Source organism: Bos indicus x Bos taurus, chromosome X (genome assembly GCF_003369695.1).
Source record: "Bos indicus x Bos taurus breed Angus x Brahman F1 hybrid chromosome X, Bos_hybrid_MaternalHap_v2.0, whole genome shotgun sequence".
NCBI classification, from domain to species: domain Eukaryota; kingdom Metazoa; phylum Chordata; class Mammalia; order Artiodactyla; family Bovidae; genus Bos; species Bos indicus x Bos taurus.
The window spans coordinates 643,853-659,352 of NC_040105.1; the positions used below are offsets into that span (position 1 = coordinate 643,853).

At 50.2% G+C, this 15,500-nt stretch overlaps 1 protein-coding gene across 7 annotated transcripts in view; it reads left to right on the forward strand.

Annotated features, from left to right (window-relative positions):
- LOC113887933 (granulocyte-macrophage colony-stimulating factor receptor subunit alpha-like) overlaps positions 1-15,500 on the forward strand; it is a 37,259-nt gene that overhangs the window by 12,961 nt on the left and 8,798 nt on the right. The window contains exons 10-12 of one of the 7 annotated variants that reach the window (XM_027535248.1): positions 1,813-1,909; positions 7,521-7,602; positions 15,413-15,454. In XM_027535248.1, the coding sequence (XP_027391049.1) occupies positions 1,813-1,909; positions 7,521-7,602; positions 15,413-15,424 (191 nt within the window). In that variant the 3' untranslated portion in view covers positions 15,425-15,454. Of the gene's footprint in view, positions 1-1,812; positions 1,910-7,520; positions 7,603-8,712; positions 10,486-14,301; positions 14,329-15,412; positions 15,455-15,500 lie in introns of those variants that run through there. The other 6 variants (XM_027535245.1, XM_027535250.1, XM_027535251.1 and 3 more) reach the window with 6 other exon arrangements.

Consider the following 15,500-nt stretch of genomic DNA (forward strand, 5'->3'; position numbering starts at 1 on the left):
AAAAAAGTTGACTTTTCCCAGAATACGACTTTTCCTAGAATACAGTTCTAAACAGACTTGGCTCACCTCCACACGGCCTTTTTTTTTGTTTTGTTTCGCCTGCCATCCGGAACATGCAGTTTTGACAATTGACGTATCGCTTAAAAGATAACTGCTGTGTTGAACAGGTCACATTTTATCTGTGTATACTGAGAAATGTTGCAACCGTCCCATCGGGATATAATCACTATGATAGACTGAGAGTTTGTCATTGTATTTTTGACTATTCACAGATGAAAAATGTGCCCTTGATAGGAAAAAATAATTTTGCAGAAGGAAATGACAACCCACTCCAGTATTCTTGCCTGTGAAATCCCATGGACAGAGGAACCTGGCGGGCTACATCCATGGGGTCGCAAAGAGTCGGACGCGACTGAGCGACTCAGACAGACAAAGGAAAACAGTTTATTGTAAAGAGCACTTATTCTAAATGACTCGTGAAATTAAAGCTTAAGGATGGATGGGAGGGGACTTCTCCGGTGCTCCAGCAGTTAAGATCTGCCTGCCACTGCAGGGGACGTGTATTTGATCCCTGGTCGGGGAGCTAAGACCTCACATGCCTTCAGGCGGAAAGCCCAAAGCATAAAACAGAGGCCATAGGGAATTCCCTGGCAGTCCAGTGGCCAAGAGGCTTCGCTCCCAATGTTCAGTCCCTGGAACTGGATCCCTCGTGCTGCAGCTAAGCCCCAGCTATAGTCAAATAAAGGAATAAACATTAAAAAAATTACTATTGTAATAAATTCCCCAAATGGGAGGGAATGAAGTTTACAACTGTTTGCCTGGTACTCTTCATCCTATTCAGCTATTGATCCTTTTTTCTGTCCATTTTTAAGTCGAATGGTCTTTAGGTTGCTATGTTCTGAGAGTGCTCTAGGGGTTTTGAACGTGGTCTTGGGTTCATCTCTCATCTCTTGTTCAGTCGCTCAGTTATTTCCGACTCTTTGCGACCCCATGGACCACAGCACGCCAGGCCTCCCTTTCCATCACTGTCTGCTGGAGTTTGCTTAAACTCATGTCCATCGAGTCGGTGATACCACCCCACCATCTCATCCTCTGTCGTCCCCTTCTCCTCCCGCCTTCAATAGCATTAGGGTCTTTTCCAATGAGTCAGCTCTTTTCATCAGAAGGCCAAACAAAGTATTGGAGTTTCAACTTCAGCATCAGTCCTTCCAATGAATGTTCAGGACTGACTTCCTTTAGGATGGACTGGTTGGATCTCCTTGCAGTCCGAGGGGCTCTCAAGAGTATTCTCCAGCCTCACAGTTTGAAAGAATCAATTCTTCGGCACTCAGCCTTCTTTATGGTCCAACTCTCAGATCCGTACATGACTTCTGGAAAAAACCGTAGCTTTGACTAGACGGACCTTTGTCGGCAAAGTGCAGTCTATTGTCTCACAAACATTTTCTGTGAAAGCTCCGGGTTAGGGTACTCTGGTAGATTTCCCTTCTTATGAGGCTTCTCTGGTGGCTCAGACGGTAAAGAATCCACCTCCGATTCAGGAGACACAGGTTTGGTCCCTGCTTGGGGAAGATCCTCTGAAGGAGGAAACGGCAACCACTCCAGTATTCTTGCCTGGAGAATCCCTTGGACAGAGGAGCCTGGCAGGCTACAGTCCGTGGGCTCGCAAAGGGTGAGACGTGGCAGAGGGACTAATGCTTTCAGTGTCACTGGCCGTGTTTCCTCGTCCGTGAGCCCGTGAGCTGGCTGCGTGACGACAGCTGCTGCCCCTCCCCTTCGGGGTCCCTGGCATGTCCCCCCGCTCTGTCTTCCCAGGCTCCGAAGAAACGGAGTCCAGCCTGGTGCACATCTACGTTCTGGTGGTCCTGGGGACTCTCGTCTGTGGCCTGACCCTCGGCTGCCTTTTCAAAAGGTAACCCCAGGTAGTCCCGGGTCGGCTAACCCCCGTGGTCAGTGGAGGGGCCAGGGCTTGTTCTAAAGTCATCCCGCCCCGATCGGCTTACAAAGATGAGAAGGCAGCCTGCAAACACCCCAGGCGGTCCAAGCCGCCGTGTAGATTTTCCATAACAAAATTTGTCTGGGGAAAACAGTGTTGACTTAAAAAAAAATTGCACAATGTGAATGTCGCGACTTTATGTTTTATTTGGGGCAAAATTAGGACCACGGGCTTCCCTGGGGGCTCAGATGGTAAAGAATCCATCTGCAATGCGGGAGACCTGGGTTCGACCCCCGGGGTTGGGAAGATCCCCTGGAGGAGAGCACGGCAACCCACTCCAGTATTCTTGCCTGGAGAGTCACATGCACAGAGCAGCCTGGAGGGCTACAGGCCACAGGGTCGCAGAGAGTCGGCCACGACTGAGCGACTGAATAAACAACGGAACGAATGAAGGATCGCAGCCCAGGACACAGCGCCTCGGATAGCTCTGAGGAGCTGCTGCAAAGAGGCAGGGAAGGCAGATTGGGGTATATGTGATTTCGCTGAAGGGGGAGTTCACACAATCAAGCATATATATATTTTTTTGCAGAAGGTCTCTGCTAGTCACAGGGAGCAGACATGACCATGAAGCGTTTCAGTGCTTGTCTAGCTATGAGGAGATGCAAAAGTTGCCCTCATAAACTGGGTTCCTGAGAATATCTATTTGAAGACCTTTCCTGCCAGTTTTTTTTTTTTTTTTCTCCAGAGCACAGAGTGTCTCATGTCTGCTTTCCACCCTGAACTTCTTTCAGGAGATGACTGCAGGTCAGCAGCTGCAGAAGCAGCTGGTTTAATCCTTGTAGAGGTAGATGAAGTTTTCAAAGAGTGAGTCGCTCAGTCGTGCCCGACTGTTTCCAACCCCGTGGACCGTAGCCCGCCAGGCTCCTCCGTCCGTGGGATTCTCCAGGCAGGAATCCTGGAGTGGGTTGCCATGCCCTCCTCCAGGGAATCTTCCCGAACCAAGGGTCAAACCCAGCTGTCCTGTACTGCAGGCAGATTCTTCAGCGTGTGAGTCATCAGGAAAGCCCCCTTACAGCTCAGCTGTGCTCCAAGTCCCGCCTTCCGTGTTTTTCGGAGCATCTGAAATCCTTGGAATGTCCCTCCTCGACAGACTTCTGTTGTCCAACAGTGTGTTACTCAGCCCCGGCTCCCAGGCGTCTCCCCACACACACAGGGACCCCTGCCAGAGTCTTTCCTGTCATACAAGCTCAGCAATCACGCAGGCTCTCTCAAGATGCCCCAGAAGGAAGCCCAGCACATGCAGAATAAAGCTTGCGAGCTCTGCAAAGCCACGGGGAGATTTGGCTCACGGGGAGACCCTCCTGCAGGGCTTGTGGGTCCCATGGGCGTCCACCTGAGGCGTCTTTGTCACCAGGCACCCCCCGCCCCCGCCCTGGTTGGGTGGCCTGTGTCTCCCCAGAGACAAGGGAGACCCTGAGTGCCTGCTGCAAGAAGCTGCAAGGCATCCCGGTTTTTGGGACACGAGGAAGACTGTGGACAGCCTGACCGCAGACGGTGGGGACAGGAACACATGTCATGCTTTAACACCGAAGACTCATCTTAATCAAAAGCTATGTGACTTCCTGTGGTTGCCGGAACCAGTGACCACAAGCTGGGGGGCTTAAAACCACAGACATCCAGGGTGTCCCAGGGCTGAGTTCCCTTCAGAGGCTCCAAGGGAGGGTCCTCTTGGCCTCTCCCAGCTTCTGCGGGCTCCAGGCGTCTGTCCCTGGGCTGGTGGCTGCCTCCCTCCCGTCTCCACCTCTGTCTCCACGTGGCTTCTCCTCTGTGTCCGTGTCTCTCCTCTTCTGTGTCTTATAAGGACCCTGTCCCTGGGTTTAGGGCCACCCCCATCCAGGAGGACCTCATCTCAGACCCTTCACTGCACCACAACTACAGAGACCCTATTTCAAAACAAGCTCCCTTTCCCAGGCTTCAGGACCCAAGTGGATCTTTGGGGCCAACGTTCAGCTCAGCACAGCATCTGATGAGGTCACACGGTTGCCCCCTTGTCGTGAGAACGAAAATAAGTGCCCGTGTGTTCATTCAGCACCACTGGGACGCTGGGGCACCGTGGTATAGCCCTTAAAATATGTGCCATCCACAGCAAACTGGTCAGTCTGGAACCGTGGTCTTCAAGGCTGGATATCTCTCCCGGCCTTTTAACACCAGAGACTGTGGATTCCTCCAAGCTGCTCAAGACTGGGCACATACCACCACTGCTGTCTATGCACCCAAGACAGTGAATGTTCAGTTAAGTCGCTCAGTCGTGTCTGACTCTTTGCGACCCCATGGACTGCAGCACGCCAGGCTTCTCCGTCCTTCACCAACTCCTGGAGTTTACTCAAATTCATGTGCATCACGTCGGTGATGCCATCCAACCATCTCATCCTCTGTCGTCCACTTCTCCTCCCTTTCTCAATACTCTGGTTTCTCTTCAAAGACAGTGAATGAAGGTTCTGGAAAGACCTTCCTAGGCATTTCTTAAGTACATCCGCACAGTCTATTATATTCTCCGGAGGCTGTCCGTCTGTGATTTTTTTTAAGATTTATTTTTTTTGGTGGATCATTATTTTTTTTAAAAAATGTCTCTCCTTTTCTTTCTTTTTTTTTTCGGACTTTGAAGTTTTTATTTTGTAAATTGAAAAAAGTAGGGAAAACCACTAGGCCATTCAGGTATGACCTAAATCAAATTCCTTACGATTATACAGTGGAAGTGAGAAAAATAGATTTAAGGGACTAGATCTGATAGATAGAGTGCCTGATGAACTATGGAATGAGGTTCGTGACATTGTACAGGAGACAGGGATCAAGACCATCACCATGGTAAAGAAACGCAAAAAAGCAAAATGGCTGTCTGGGGAGGCCTTCCAAATAGCTATGAAAAGAAGAGAAGTGAAGAGCAAAGGAGAAAAGGAAAGATATAAGCATCTGAATGCACAGTTCCAAAGAATAGCAAGAAGAGATAAGAAAGCCTTCCTCAGAGATCAGTGCAAAGAAATAGAGGAAAACAACAGAATGGGAAAGACGAGGGATCTCTTCAAGAAAATCAGAGATACCAAAGGAACATTTTATGCAAAGATGGGCTCGATAAAGTACAGAAATGGTAGGGACCTAACAGAAGCAGAAGATATTAAGAAGAGGTGGCAAGAATACACAGAACAACTGTACAAAAAAGATCTTCACGACCCAGATAATCACGATGGTGTGATCACTGACCTAGAGCCAGACATCCTGGAATGTGAAGTCAAGTGGGCCTTAGAAAGCATCACTATGAACAAAGCTAGTGGAGGTGATGGAATTCCAGTTGAGCTATTTCAAATCCTGAAAGATGATGCTGTGAAAGTGCTGCACTCAATACGCCAGCAAATTTGGAAAACTCAGTAGTGGCCACAGGACTGGAAAAGGTCAGTTTTCATTCCAATCCCAAAGAAAGGCAATGCCAAAGAATGCTCAAACTACCGCACAATTGCACTCATCTCACACGCTAGTAAAGTAATGCTCAAAATTATCCAAGCCAGGCTTCAGCAATATGTGAACCGTGAACTTCCTGATGTTCAAGCTGGTTTTAGAAAAGGCAGAGGAACCAGAGATCAAATTGCCAACATCCGCTGGATCATGGAAAAAGCAAGAGAGTTCCAGAAAAACATCTATTTCTGCTTTATTGACTATGTCAAAGCCTTTGACTGTGTGGATCACAATAAACTGTGGCAAATTCTTCAAGAGATGGGAATACCAGACCACCTGACCTGCCTCCTGAGAAACATGCATGCAGGTCAGGAAGCAACAGTTAGAACTGGACATGGAACAACAGACTGATTCCAAATAGGAAAAGGAGTATGTCAAGGCTGTATATTTTCACCCTGCTTATTTAACTCATATGCAGAGTACATCATGAGAAACTCTGGACTGGAAGAAACACAAGCTGGAATCAAGATTGCCAGGAGAAATATCAATAACCTCAGATATGCAGATGACACCACCCTTATGGCAGAAAATGAAGAGGAACTAAAAAGCTTCTTGATGAAAGTGAAAGAGGAGAGTGAAAAAGTTGGCTTAAAGCTCAACATTCAGAAAACAAAGATCATGGCATTTGGTCCCATCACTTCATGGGAAATAGATGGGGAAACAGTGGAAACCATGTCAGACTTTATTTTGGGGGGCTCCAAAATCACTGCAGATGGTGATTGCAGCCATGAAATTAAAAGACGCTTACTCCTTGGAAGGAAAAGCAGAGACGTTACTTTGCCAACAAAGGTCCATCTAGTCAAGGCTATGGTTTTTCCAGTGGTCATGTATGGATATGAGAGTTGGACTATAAAGAAAGCTGAGCACCGAAGAATTGATGCTTTTGAACTGTGGTGTTGGAGAAGACTCTTGAGAGTCCCTTGGACTGCAAGGAGATCCAACCAGTCCATTCTAAAGGAGATCAGTCCTGGGTGTTCGTTGGAAGGACTGATGCTAAAGCTGAAACTCCAGTACTTTGGCCACCTCATGCGAAGAGTTAACTCATTGGAAAAGACTGTGATGCTGGGAGGGATTGGGGGCAGGAGGAGAAGGGGATGACAGAGGATGAGATGGCTGGATGGCATCACCAACTCAATGGACATGAGTTTTGGTGAACTCCAGGAGTTGGTGATGGACACGGAGGCCTGGCATGCTGCAGTTCATGGGGTCGCAGAGAGTCGGACACGACTGAGCGACTGAACTGAACTGAACTGATAGCCCATAAAGAATGTTGCGATAGTTTTGGGTGGACAGCAAAGGGACTCAGCCATACATACATACACATGTATCCATTCTCCCCCAAACTCCCTTCCCATCCAGGCTACCATGTGACACTGAGCAGAGTTCCCTGTGCTGTCCAGCAGGTCCTTGGTGGTTCTCCACGTTAAACACATCAGTGTGTCCATGCCCATCCCAGACTCCCTGACTATCCCTTCTCCCCATCTTCCCACTCCCTTGTAACGATAAGTTGGTTTTCCAAGTCTGTGAATCTCTTTCTGTTCTGTAAGTAAGTTTGCATCATTTCTTTTTAGATTCCACATGTAAGGGAAGCCACAGGATATTTCTCCTCTGTCTGACTGACTTCACTCAGTACGACAATCTCTAGGTACATCCATGTTGCTGCGGATGGCATTGCTTCATTCTTTTTAACGGTTGCGTAATATTCCATTGTGTATATGTACCATGATGTCGATCATTTTTAAAGTTTTTACTGAATTGGTTACAACAGTGCTTCCTTTTATGGTGTTTTTTTGTTGTTTTTTTTTTTGTCTGCGAGGCATGTGGGATAGTAGCTTCCTGACCAGGGATCGAACTGGCACCCCAGGGCCCGAACTCACACCCCCTGCCTTGGAAGGTGACGTCTTACCTCCTGGACCTCCAGGGGAAGTCTCCCCTTCTATGATTCTTAAAGGAAAGTGTTCTGAAGATGTGAATCCAGAGGGCGTGTTTGCACTTAACATGAGGGTGCCTCTCCTCCGGGAGCCAGGACAAAAATGTGGGCCTGTCCGTCTTCTCTTCATCTCGTTTTTTATCTCCCCAGATTCCTCAAGAGCCACAGGTTATTCCCTCCGGTTCCACAGATCAAAGATAAATTGAATGATAACCATCAAGTTGACCACGAGGTATGTCCGGGATGAGTGAGGGGGCAGCCAGGATGGACAGGTGGGGAACGGTGAGCCCAGAAGCTCGTCTGTGCTCACCCAAAGCTGAGGTCCACAGGAGGAGGCTGGAATCCCGTGTCCTGCTCGCTGGCTTTCTCCGGGGCGGAGTGGGGAGGGGGTTGGGGGTTTTGTCTGCAAGCTGTGTCCGGGGAAATTAGCCAGGTCGTGGAGAAGGACGAGAGAAGGGGAAGATAGGGATGGCAGAGAGACACAGAGACAGACTGAACGGGGTCCAGCCAGATCTCTAGCACACAGGATGAAAAACGATAAGGAACAGGAGACGAGAGACAGACTGAACGAGGTCCAGCCAGATCTCCAGGGGGCAGCACACAGGATGAAAAAGGACACGGGACGAGACAAACAACCCCGCCCCCGATATGTAGGGCTTCCCTGGTGGCTCAGATAGTGAAGAACCTTCCCGCAATGTGGGACACCCTGGTTCGGTCCCTGGGTTGGGAAGATCCCCTGGAGAAGGGGAATGGCAACCCACTCCAGTATTCTTGGGCTTCCCTTGTGGCTCAGATGGTAAAATAAAATTTAAAAAAAATCCGCATGCTATGAGGGAGACCTGGGTTCGATTCCCTGGGTCGGGAAGATCCCCTGGAGGAGGGGATGGCAACCCACTTCAGTATTCTTGCCTGGAGAATCCTCATGGGTAGAGGAGAGCCTGGTGGGTTATATACTCCATGGGCTCATGAACAGTTGGACACAGCTGAGCGAATAACAGTTTCACTTTCAAATGTGGGAAGCCCTCCCCTGCACATGCGTTCACCTGTCGAGCCCGTCTTCCCGAGGCAGGGACTGTGTCCTCCTCTTCCACGTTCTGCCGTCATGCCCTGGTGGGTTCCCCGGGGAGGTCTAGGGTCCCGCGACACTCTCCTTCCAAGCTCTGAGCTCCGTGCGGTCCCAGTGAGTGTGGTACGCGAGTCTCAGATGTCCCTCCCCTGGCTCATCCGCCGCCGCCGAGCTCCCACCCGGAGACCAGGCTCCCGTTTCTGTCTAAACCCTCCACCTCCGTGGCTCCTCCGGGGGCTCCTGGGGAGTTGACTCCCTGCCTTTCTCCCCCATCAGATGCTATGGGAGAAGTTTACACACGAAACGGGAAAAAGTGACAAGGAAGAGGTCTTAACCGTGGAGACAGTCTCAGAAGCCCCAGCGAAACTGTGACTTCCAGGCATCTCCATACCCGGGACTTTCTAGAAGCTGTTGACTTTTTTTTTTTTTAATATTTTTTTTTAACATTTCTTAAATGTTTTATTTACGGTTTTCGAATGAAGCTTTTTTAAATTGTTGTGTTTGTGTAGCTTTCTATCTTTTTGTTCTTTTAACGAGGCTTCCCAGGGAGTCAGTGGTAAAGCAGGCGCCTGCGAATCTAAGAGACTCGGGTTCAATGCCTTGGTCGGAAAGAACCCCTGGAGAAGGAAATGTCAGCTCACTCCAGTATTCTTGCCTGGAGAATCCCATGGACACAGGATCCTGGGATCCTTATGGGGCCATGAAGAGCCGAACATGAATGAGCAACTAAAAAACAATTTTTTTTACTCTAAAAGATAATGTCATGTTTCTCAAAGGTGCTTTTGTAGCTGGAGAGATGTTTGCATGCCTTTCAAATCTGAACAACTTAATGCACCTCTCAGCGCCTCCTGGAACCCCATCCCTTCATCACACACAGGTGTCCAGACTGCCAGCGGCTGCTGGGGCGGGAACGCCATCTCCCCTGCCTCTGCTTCTACTGGCGGACAGAATTCATCCTCCTGTTTTGGTTTCTTTCTTTTTTTTTTTTTTCTGTATCAGCTACAGTTTAGAAAGAAATGAGTTTCCAGAGGCTACTGTCACGGGACCTCCATGATGGACTTGGCGTGGCAGAAATCTATCCGTTAACAGTTCGTACGGTCTCCTGTGTAATTCTTTTAACAGTATCTGTGATGACCTGACCCCCGGGCGGGCGGTCCATGACCCAGTCTCCATCTCTGGATCCTGGCATTCGTCACCGCTGTTAACTTTAACTTCCTTGTGTCAGAAGGCAACCTGTTTGTGGGTTCCAGGATTTAGGATATCACTGGGGATGTTATTCTGTCCACCACACGGGGAGGGGATGCAGACATCCTTGGGCACATTTTTCTGTCCACCGCACGGGGTCCCAAAGAGGGGAGCTTCGCTGAGCGGCCGTGATGGCTGAGCCGGGAGCCATCCCCAGACCTGCAGATTTAAACATCACGCTCTGGGCATGGAGGCCCCTTTTTCCCCCGACCCTCCCACCCCCTCATAACATGTGCTGTGCATCTCTCCCATTCCCCTGGAATCCTCCACCAAAACCAGCTGAGTCGTATACTATTTGCACAATCCGGCAAAGCCTTTTTTTTTTTTTTTTTTTTTAACTCTGGTCTTTTTGTGAGCTTTGTCAGCCATTTTAGCCAATTACCAAGCCCCACGGAGGGGGTCTTGGGAAGCCTGACTTATAAGCTGGTTGGTCAGAAGTCTGGGCTGCCTGGGACCCCCCTTCCCAGGAGGGGTCTGAAGAGACTGGGATCAGAAGCCTTGAGGAGCCGATTTTTCATGCTGGAAAGTGACCTGGAAGCTGACACACAGCCAGGTGAAAACCCACCGGGGCTAGAAATGATCTGGACACAACAGCTGTGCCATTTTAACACGTGGATGTTCCAGAACTCGGGAAACATGAGCTATTTGCGTCTGTTGGTCTGCTTCTGTTTGTACACAAGTTCCTTGTATTTTATTTTTTTAGATCCCAAAAGGATGGTTGCCAATGGGGAAAGGAAGGTAGGGTTCGTGGAGGGGAGGGGCGGGGTAATTTAGATGTTTGGGGTTAAAAGTGTGAAATGCAAATTGATTAACGGATGTAAGGTGTTACACGTAAAATAGATAGGCAACAGAGATTTATGGTATACCTCAGGGAATCAGATAATCATGTTCCATATCATGTCAGACAGTATAATGAAAAGGGGTCTGAAAAAATGTATGTCTCCATAAGGGAATCAGTTTTCTGTACCCCTGAAACGAATGCAGTGTTGTAAGCCAGCCATGTGCTCAGTCGCTCAGTCGTATCCGAGTCTCTGCAACCCCATGGGCCGTAGCCCGCCAGCCTCCTCTGTCCATGGGACTCTCCAGGCAAGAATACTGGAGTGGGCTGCCATGCTCTCCACCAGGGGATCTTCCCAAGCATCATACCTCTGTCTCCTGCCTTGGCAGGCGGATTCTTTACCACTGAGCTACCAGGGAAACTATACTTTAAAATTTAAAAGAAATGTAATGTAAAGTCACTCTAGAGGCTTCCCAGGTGACTCCCTGGCCAAGAATGTGCCTGCCAATGCAGGACACATGGGTTCGATCCCTGGGTCAGGAAGATCCCCTGGAGGAGGAAATGGCTGCCCACTCTGGTATTCTTGCCTGGAGAATCCCATGGACAGAGGAGCCTGGGGGGCTACAGTCCGTGGGGTCTCGGAGAGTCAGACACAAGTGAAGGACTGAATGACAGCAAGAAGGTTATTCTAGTAAGAAAAAGAAAACAGTTCTTCAACCGGACGCCCTTGGCACGGAGGATCTGATGCCCCCAACCCCCCTCCCCATCCTGTCCCCCCAGAAGGCCTCCTCCCAGGCTCCCGCTTGGCACTGAGGCTGCCAGCCCAGCTGTTCCGTCTCTGCCGCCCAGGAGGCAGCTGTGTACCCTCCCAGACCTGTGGTTTGCACCACGATGTCCCTGCAGGAACCAGCGACCGTGGAGTTGAGAGTCTCGGGAACTGGTGTCTAACAGTGGTGCCCGGGAGGATGAGGAAGCTGGCGCAGCTGGGCTGGTGGGGTCGGTCCTGGCGACCCCAGCCACCACCTGGGTCCTCTCCGTGCGGGAGGGCTCAGAGCAAGCATGTGCTTCCTGGGGGCCCCTCTCGGGGAGGCTCTGCAGCCGGCTGAGTTGTGTCCTTAAATAGACAGCTGATGCGCTCATTTAGGATCGAGTTACCTGGCATGGATGCATGGAGCAGGGTCCGTTTCTGCATCATGGGATCCTTGGGGGCTGGGGGGGAGTGGGCGCTGGGAGGGGAGTGTGTGTGCATTAGTCACTCAGTCGCGTCAGACTCTCTGCGACCCCATGGACTGTGGCCCACCAGGCTCCTCTGTCCATGGGATTCTCCAGGCAGGAACACTGCAGTGGGTTGCTGTTCCAGTATTCTTGTCTGGGAAATGTCATGGACGGAGGAGCCTGGTGGGCTGTTACAGTCCAGGAGAGGGAGGGAGGCAGAGAATAGTTCCCACCCCGAGGGAGCCACCTCCCAGGGAAGAAGCTGAGAACATGTCACGTGGAGGAGGAGGAAGTGGATTGCGTGTGAGTGACATTGGTCTTTGAATTTGAAGTTCCCTCCAACTTGCAGCTTCTTCCTTGTTATTCAGTTGCTGAGTCGTGTTTGACTCTTCTCGAGCCCATGGATCACAGCACGCCAGGCCTCCCTGTCCATCACCAACTCCCGGAATTTACTCAAACTCATGTCCATAGAGTCGGTGATGCCATCCAGCCATCTCATCTTCTGTTGTCCCCTTCTCTTCAATCTTTCCCAGCAAAAGGGTCTTTTCAAATGAGTCAGCTCTTCGCATCAGGTGGCCAAAGTATTGGAGTTTCAGCTTCAGCATCAGTCCTAGCAATGAATATTCAGGACTGATCTCCCACCTGCAGACCACTGAAGGCTCAGCCACACCCTTGCTGGTGGGTCAGCTCCGCTCACAGTGGCAGGGAAACTGTAGCAGTCAGAGTTTGCTAGAGAAATAAGATGAACAGGATGGAGATTTGTGATAGATGGGTGGACAGATGGGATAGACAGATTGGTAGGGAGACGGATAGAGAGAGATGGTAGAGAGAGATGATAGATAGACAGACAGGTAGGTAGAGATGGTAGATAAGTAGGTAGACAGATAGGCAAATAGAGATGATAAATGTATAGGTAGAAAGTGAAAGTGAAGTCGCTCAGTCGTGTCCGACTCTGCGACCCCGTGGACTGTAGCCTATCAGGCTCCTCCGTCCGTGGGATTTTCCAGGCAAGAGTGCTGGAGTGGATTGCCATTTCCTTAGATGATAAATAGGTAGACAGATAGGTAGGTAGAGATGATAGATAGGCAAATAGTTAATAGAGATGATAGATAAATAAGTAGGCAAATAGACGTGATAGGCACAAGGTAGATATAGATGACGGATACAGATGGTAGATGGACAGATAGACAAACAGGTACACAGACAGATAATCGGGAGGTAGACCCAGATGATAGATGGACCAATGGGGAGACAGATAGATGGACAGGTAGACAGAGACGATAGATGGGTAAGTAGACTGTAGGTAGGTAGATGGTAGATATAGATGGCAATGGCACCCCACTCCAGTACTCTTGCCTGGAAAATCCCATGGATGGAGGAGCCTGGTGGGCTGCAGTCCATGGGGTCACTAAGAGTAGGACATGACTGAGCGACTTGACTTTCACTTTTCACTTTTATGCATTGGAGAAGGAAATGGCCACCCACTCCAGTGTTCTTGTCTAGAGAATCCCAGGGACGGGGAGGCCTGGCGGGCTGCCGTCTATGGGGTCGCACGGAGTCAGACACGACTGAAGTGACTTAGCATTAGCATATAGATGTATATAGGGAGAGAGAGAATCTTATATAGCTGGCCCTCCACACCCACAAGTGCAGAACCCAGGGCCATGGAGGGCCAACTGTATATACACGGAGATAGATATACAGATATCTATCTATATATAGAAAGAGATACAGCTACACCTATCTATCTGGAGAAAGGTAGACACATGTGGTGATAGATATGCATAAGGATGGAGAGACACTGATTTCAAGGAATTGGCTTGTGTGATTGTGGGGCTGGTGACTCTGAAGTCCGCAGGTCAGGGGTCCAGGCTGGACACCCAGGAGTTGACACTGCGGTCTGGAGACAGAATTTCATCTTCTCTGGGAAACCCTCAGTGTCGGCTTTTAAGAGTTTAGCTGGAATTCTCCAGTGGTCCCGTGGTTATGACTCACTGCTTTGAAACGTGCAAGGGGCGACATTTCGATCCCCAGTCAGGGAACTAAGATCCCAAATGGTGTGCAGTGCGGCCAAATTAAAAAAAAAAAAAAAAAGGTCTCTTCACCTGATTAGACGAGGCCCACCACCACATGGAGCTTCTTCTCTGTGCTTCAAACCCCCCATTTTAAAAAACCCCTTCACCTGATTAGATGAGGCCCACCACTACATGGAGTGTTTTCTTTGCTCCTGATTAGACAAGGCCCATCACCCCTGGAGCCTCTTTTCTTTGCTTCAAGCCAGCTGCCTGTGAACTTGAGTCACACGTACAAAATCTGTTCCCAGCCACCCCCTGGGGGAAGTGTGTGAATGAATGGGGCTGTCACCTGGACAGATGGACGCATGAACGGACCACCCCAGGAATATGTACGGCACATCCCACTGATAGCAGTGTCTCCCTATCCACGTGTCCACGGGAACAGATGCACCTCTTGCCTGCTGCAGGATGTTCATAGTAGGGGGCTCACGGGAAAATAGGGGAGGTGGAGGAGAGGTCTACGGGCACTCTGTGCCTCCGGCTAGGTGTATCTGAAAAGCCAAAAATGTGAAAAAATAAAACGCATTAGTAATAATCCACCTGCCAATGCAGGAGACACAGGAGAGGGAAGATCACCCAGAGGAGCGCATGGCAACCCACTCCCGTGTTCTTACCTAGAGAATCCCGGGGATAGAGGAGCCCGGCGGGCTGCAGTCCACGGGGCGGCGGCGCGTCAGACACGGCTGAGCGAATGCGCACACGGCGGTCATAGGATATCATTACTGAAGCCAGGAGGGAGAAAACAAACAGCCGATATCTACAAAGCGTTATCAGGGTCTTCTGCAGCAAAAGCCGCAGAGTTCTGCAGCAGAGTCGGTCTTTTAGGTGATGAAACCCAGAAGTTAAGACGGAAAAGTGAGACTTCAGGAAATGGCGTGTGTGGGCGTTTGTGGGCGGAACCGCAGTACAAACCGAGCCGCCGCCAGCTGGCACAGTTTACGGCTGTGTCTCTCTGTCTCTCTCTCTCTCCCAGACGAGCCCGCCGTGGCAGTGGCTGGCTGGTTAGGGCCTCAGGGTCCCGGAGAGCCCCGTCTGTCTGTCTGTCTGAGACACAAGGGGATGGCCTCTGCGGTGGGTGGTGCCTGCTGGCTCTGGGGGCCACGTTAGGCATCCCTGGTACTTCTGTGGGTGCTTGTGCCGCGTCAGAGCTGGAAGAAGCACATGGACTCACAGATCCACGGCCTCCGCGCCTCCTCTGTCTCCTCCCCTGAGTCAGGTCCCACACATAATCCTGCAGGCCTAGGGCAGGTCGCACCGTTGCTGCTGCTGCTGCTGCTAAGTTGCTTCAGTCGTGTCCGACTCTGTGCGACCCCATAGATGGCAGCCCACCAGGCTCAGCCGTCCCTGGGATTCTCCAGGCAAGAACACTGGAGTGGGTTGCCATTTCCCCCGGAGCCTCTGGGCCAGAGCAGACGTTTTCCAATCACATCTTCATCTACTTCTGCCTCATTGACTATACCTTTGATGGTGTGGCTCCCAACAAACTGGAGAATTCTTAAAGGGATGGGAATGCCAGATCACCTGACCTGCGTCCTGAGAAACCTGTATGCAGGTCAGGAAGCAACAGTTAGAACTGGACATGGAACAACAGACTGGTTCCAAATAGGAAAAGGAGTTCGTCAAGGCTGTATATTGTCACCCTGCTTATTTAACTTATATGCAGAGTACATCATGAGAAATGCTGGACTGGAAGAAGCACAAGCTGGAATCAAGATTGCCGGGAAAATTATCAATCACCTCCGATATGCAGA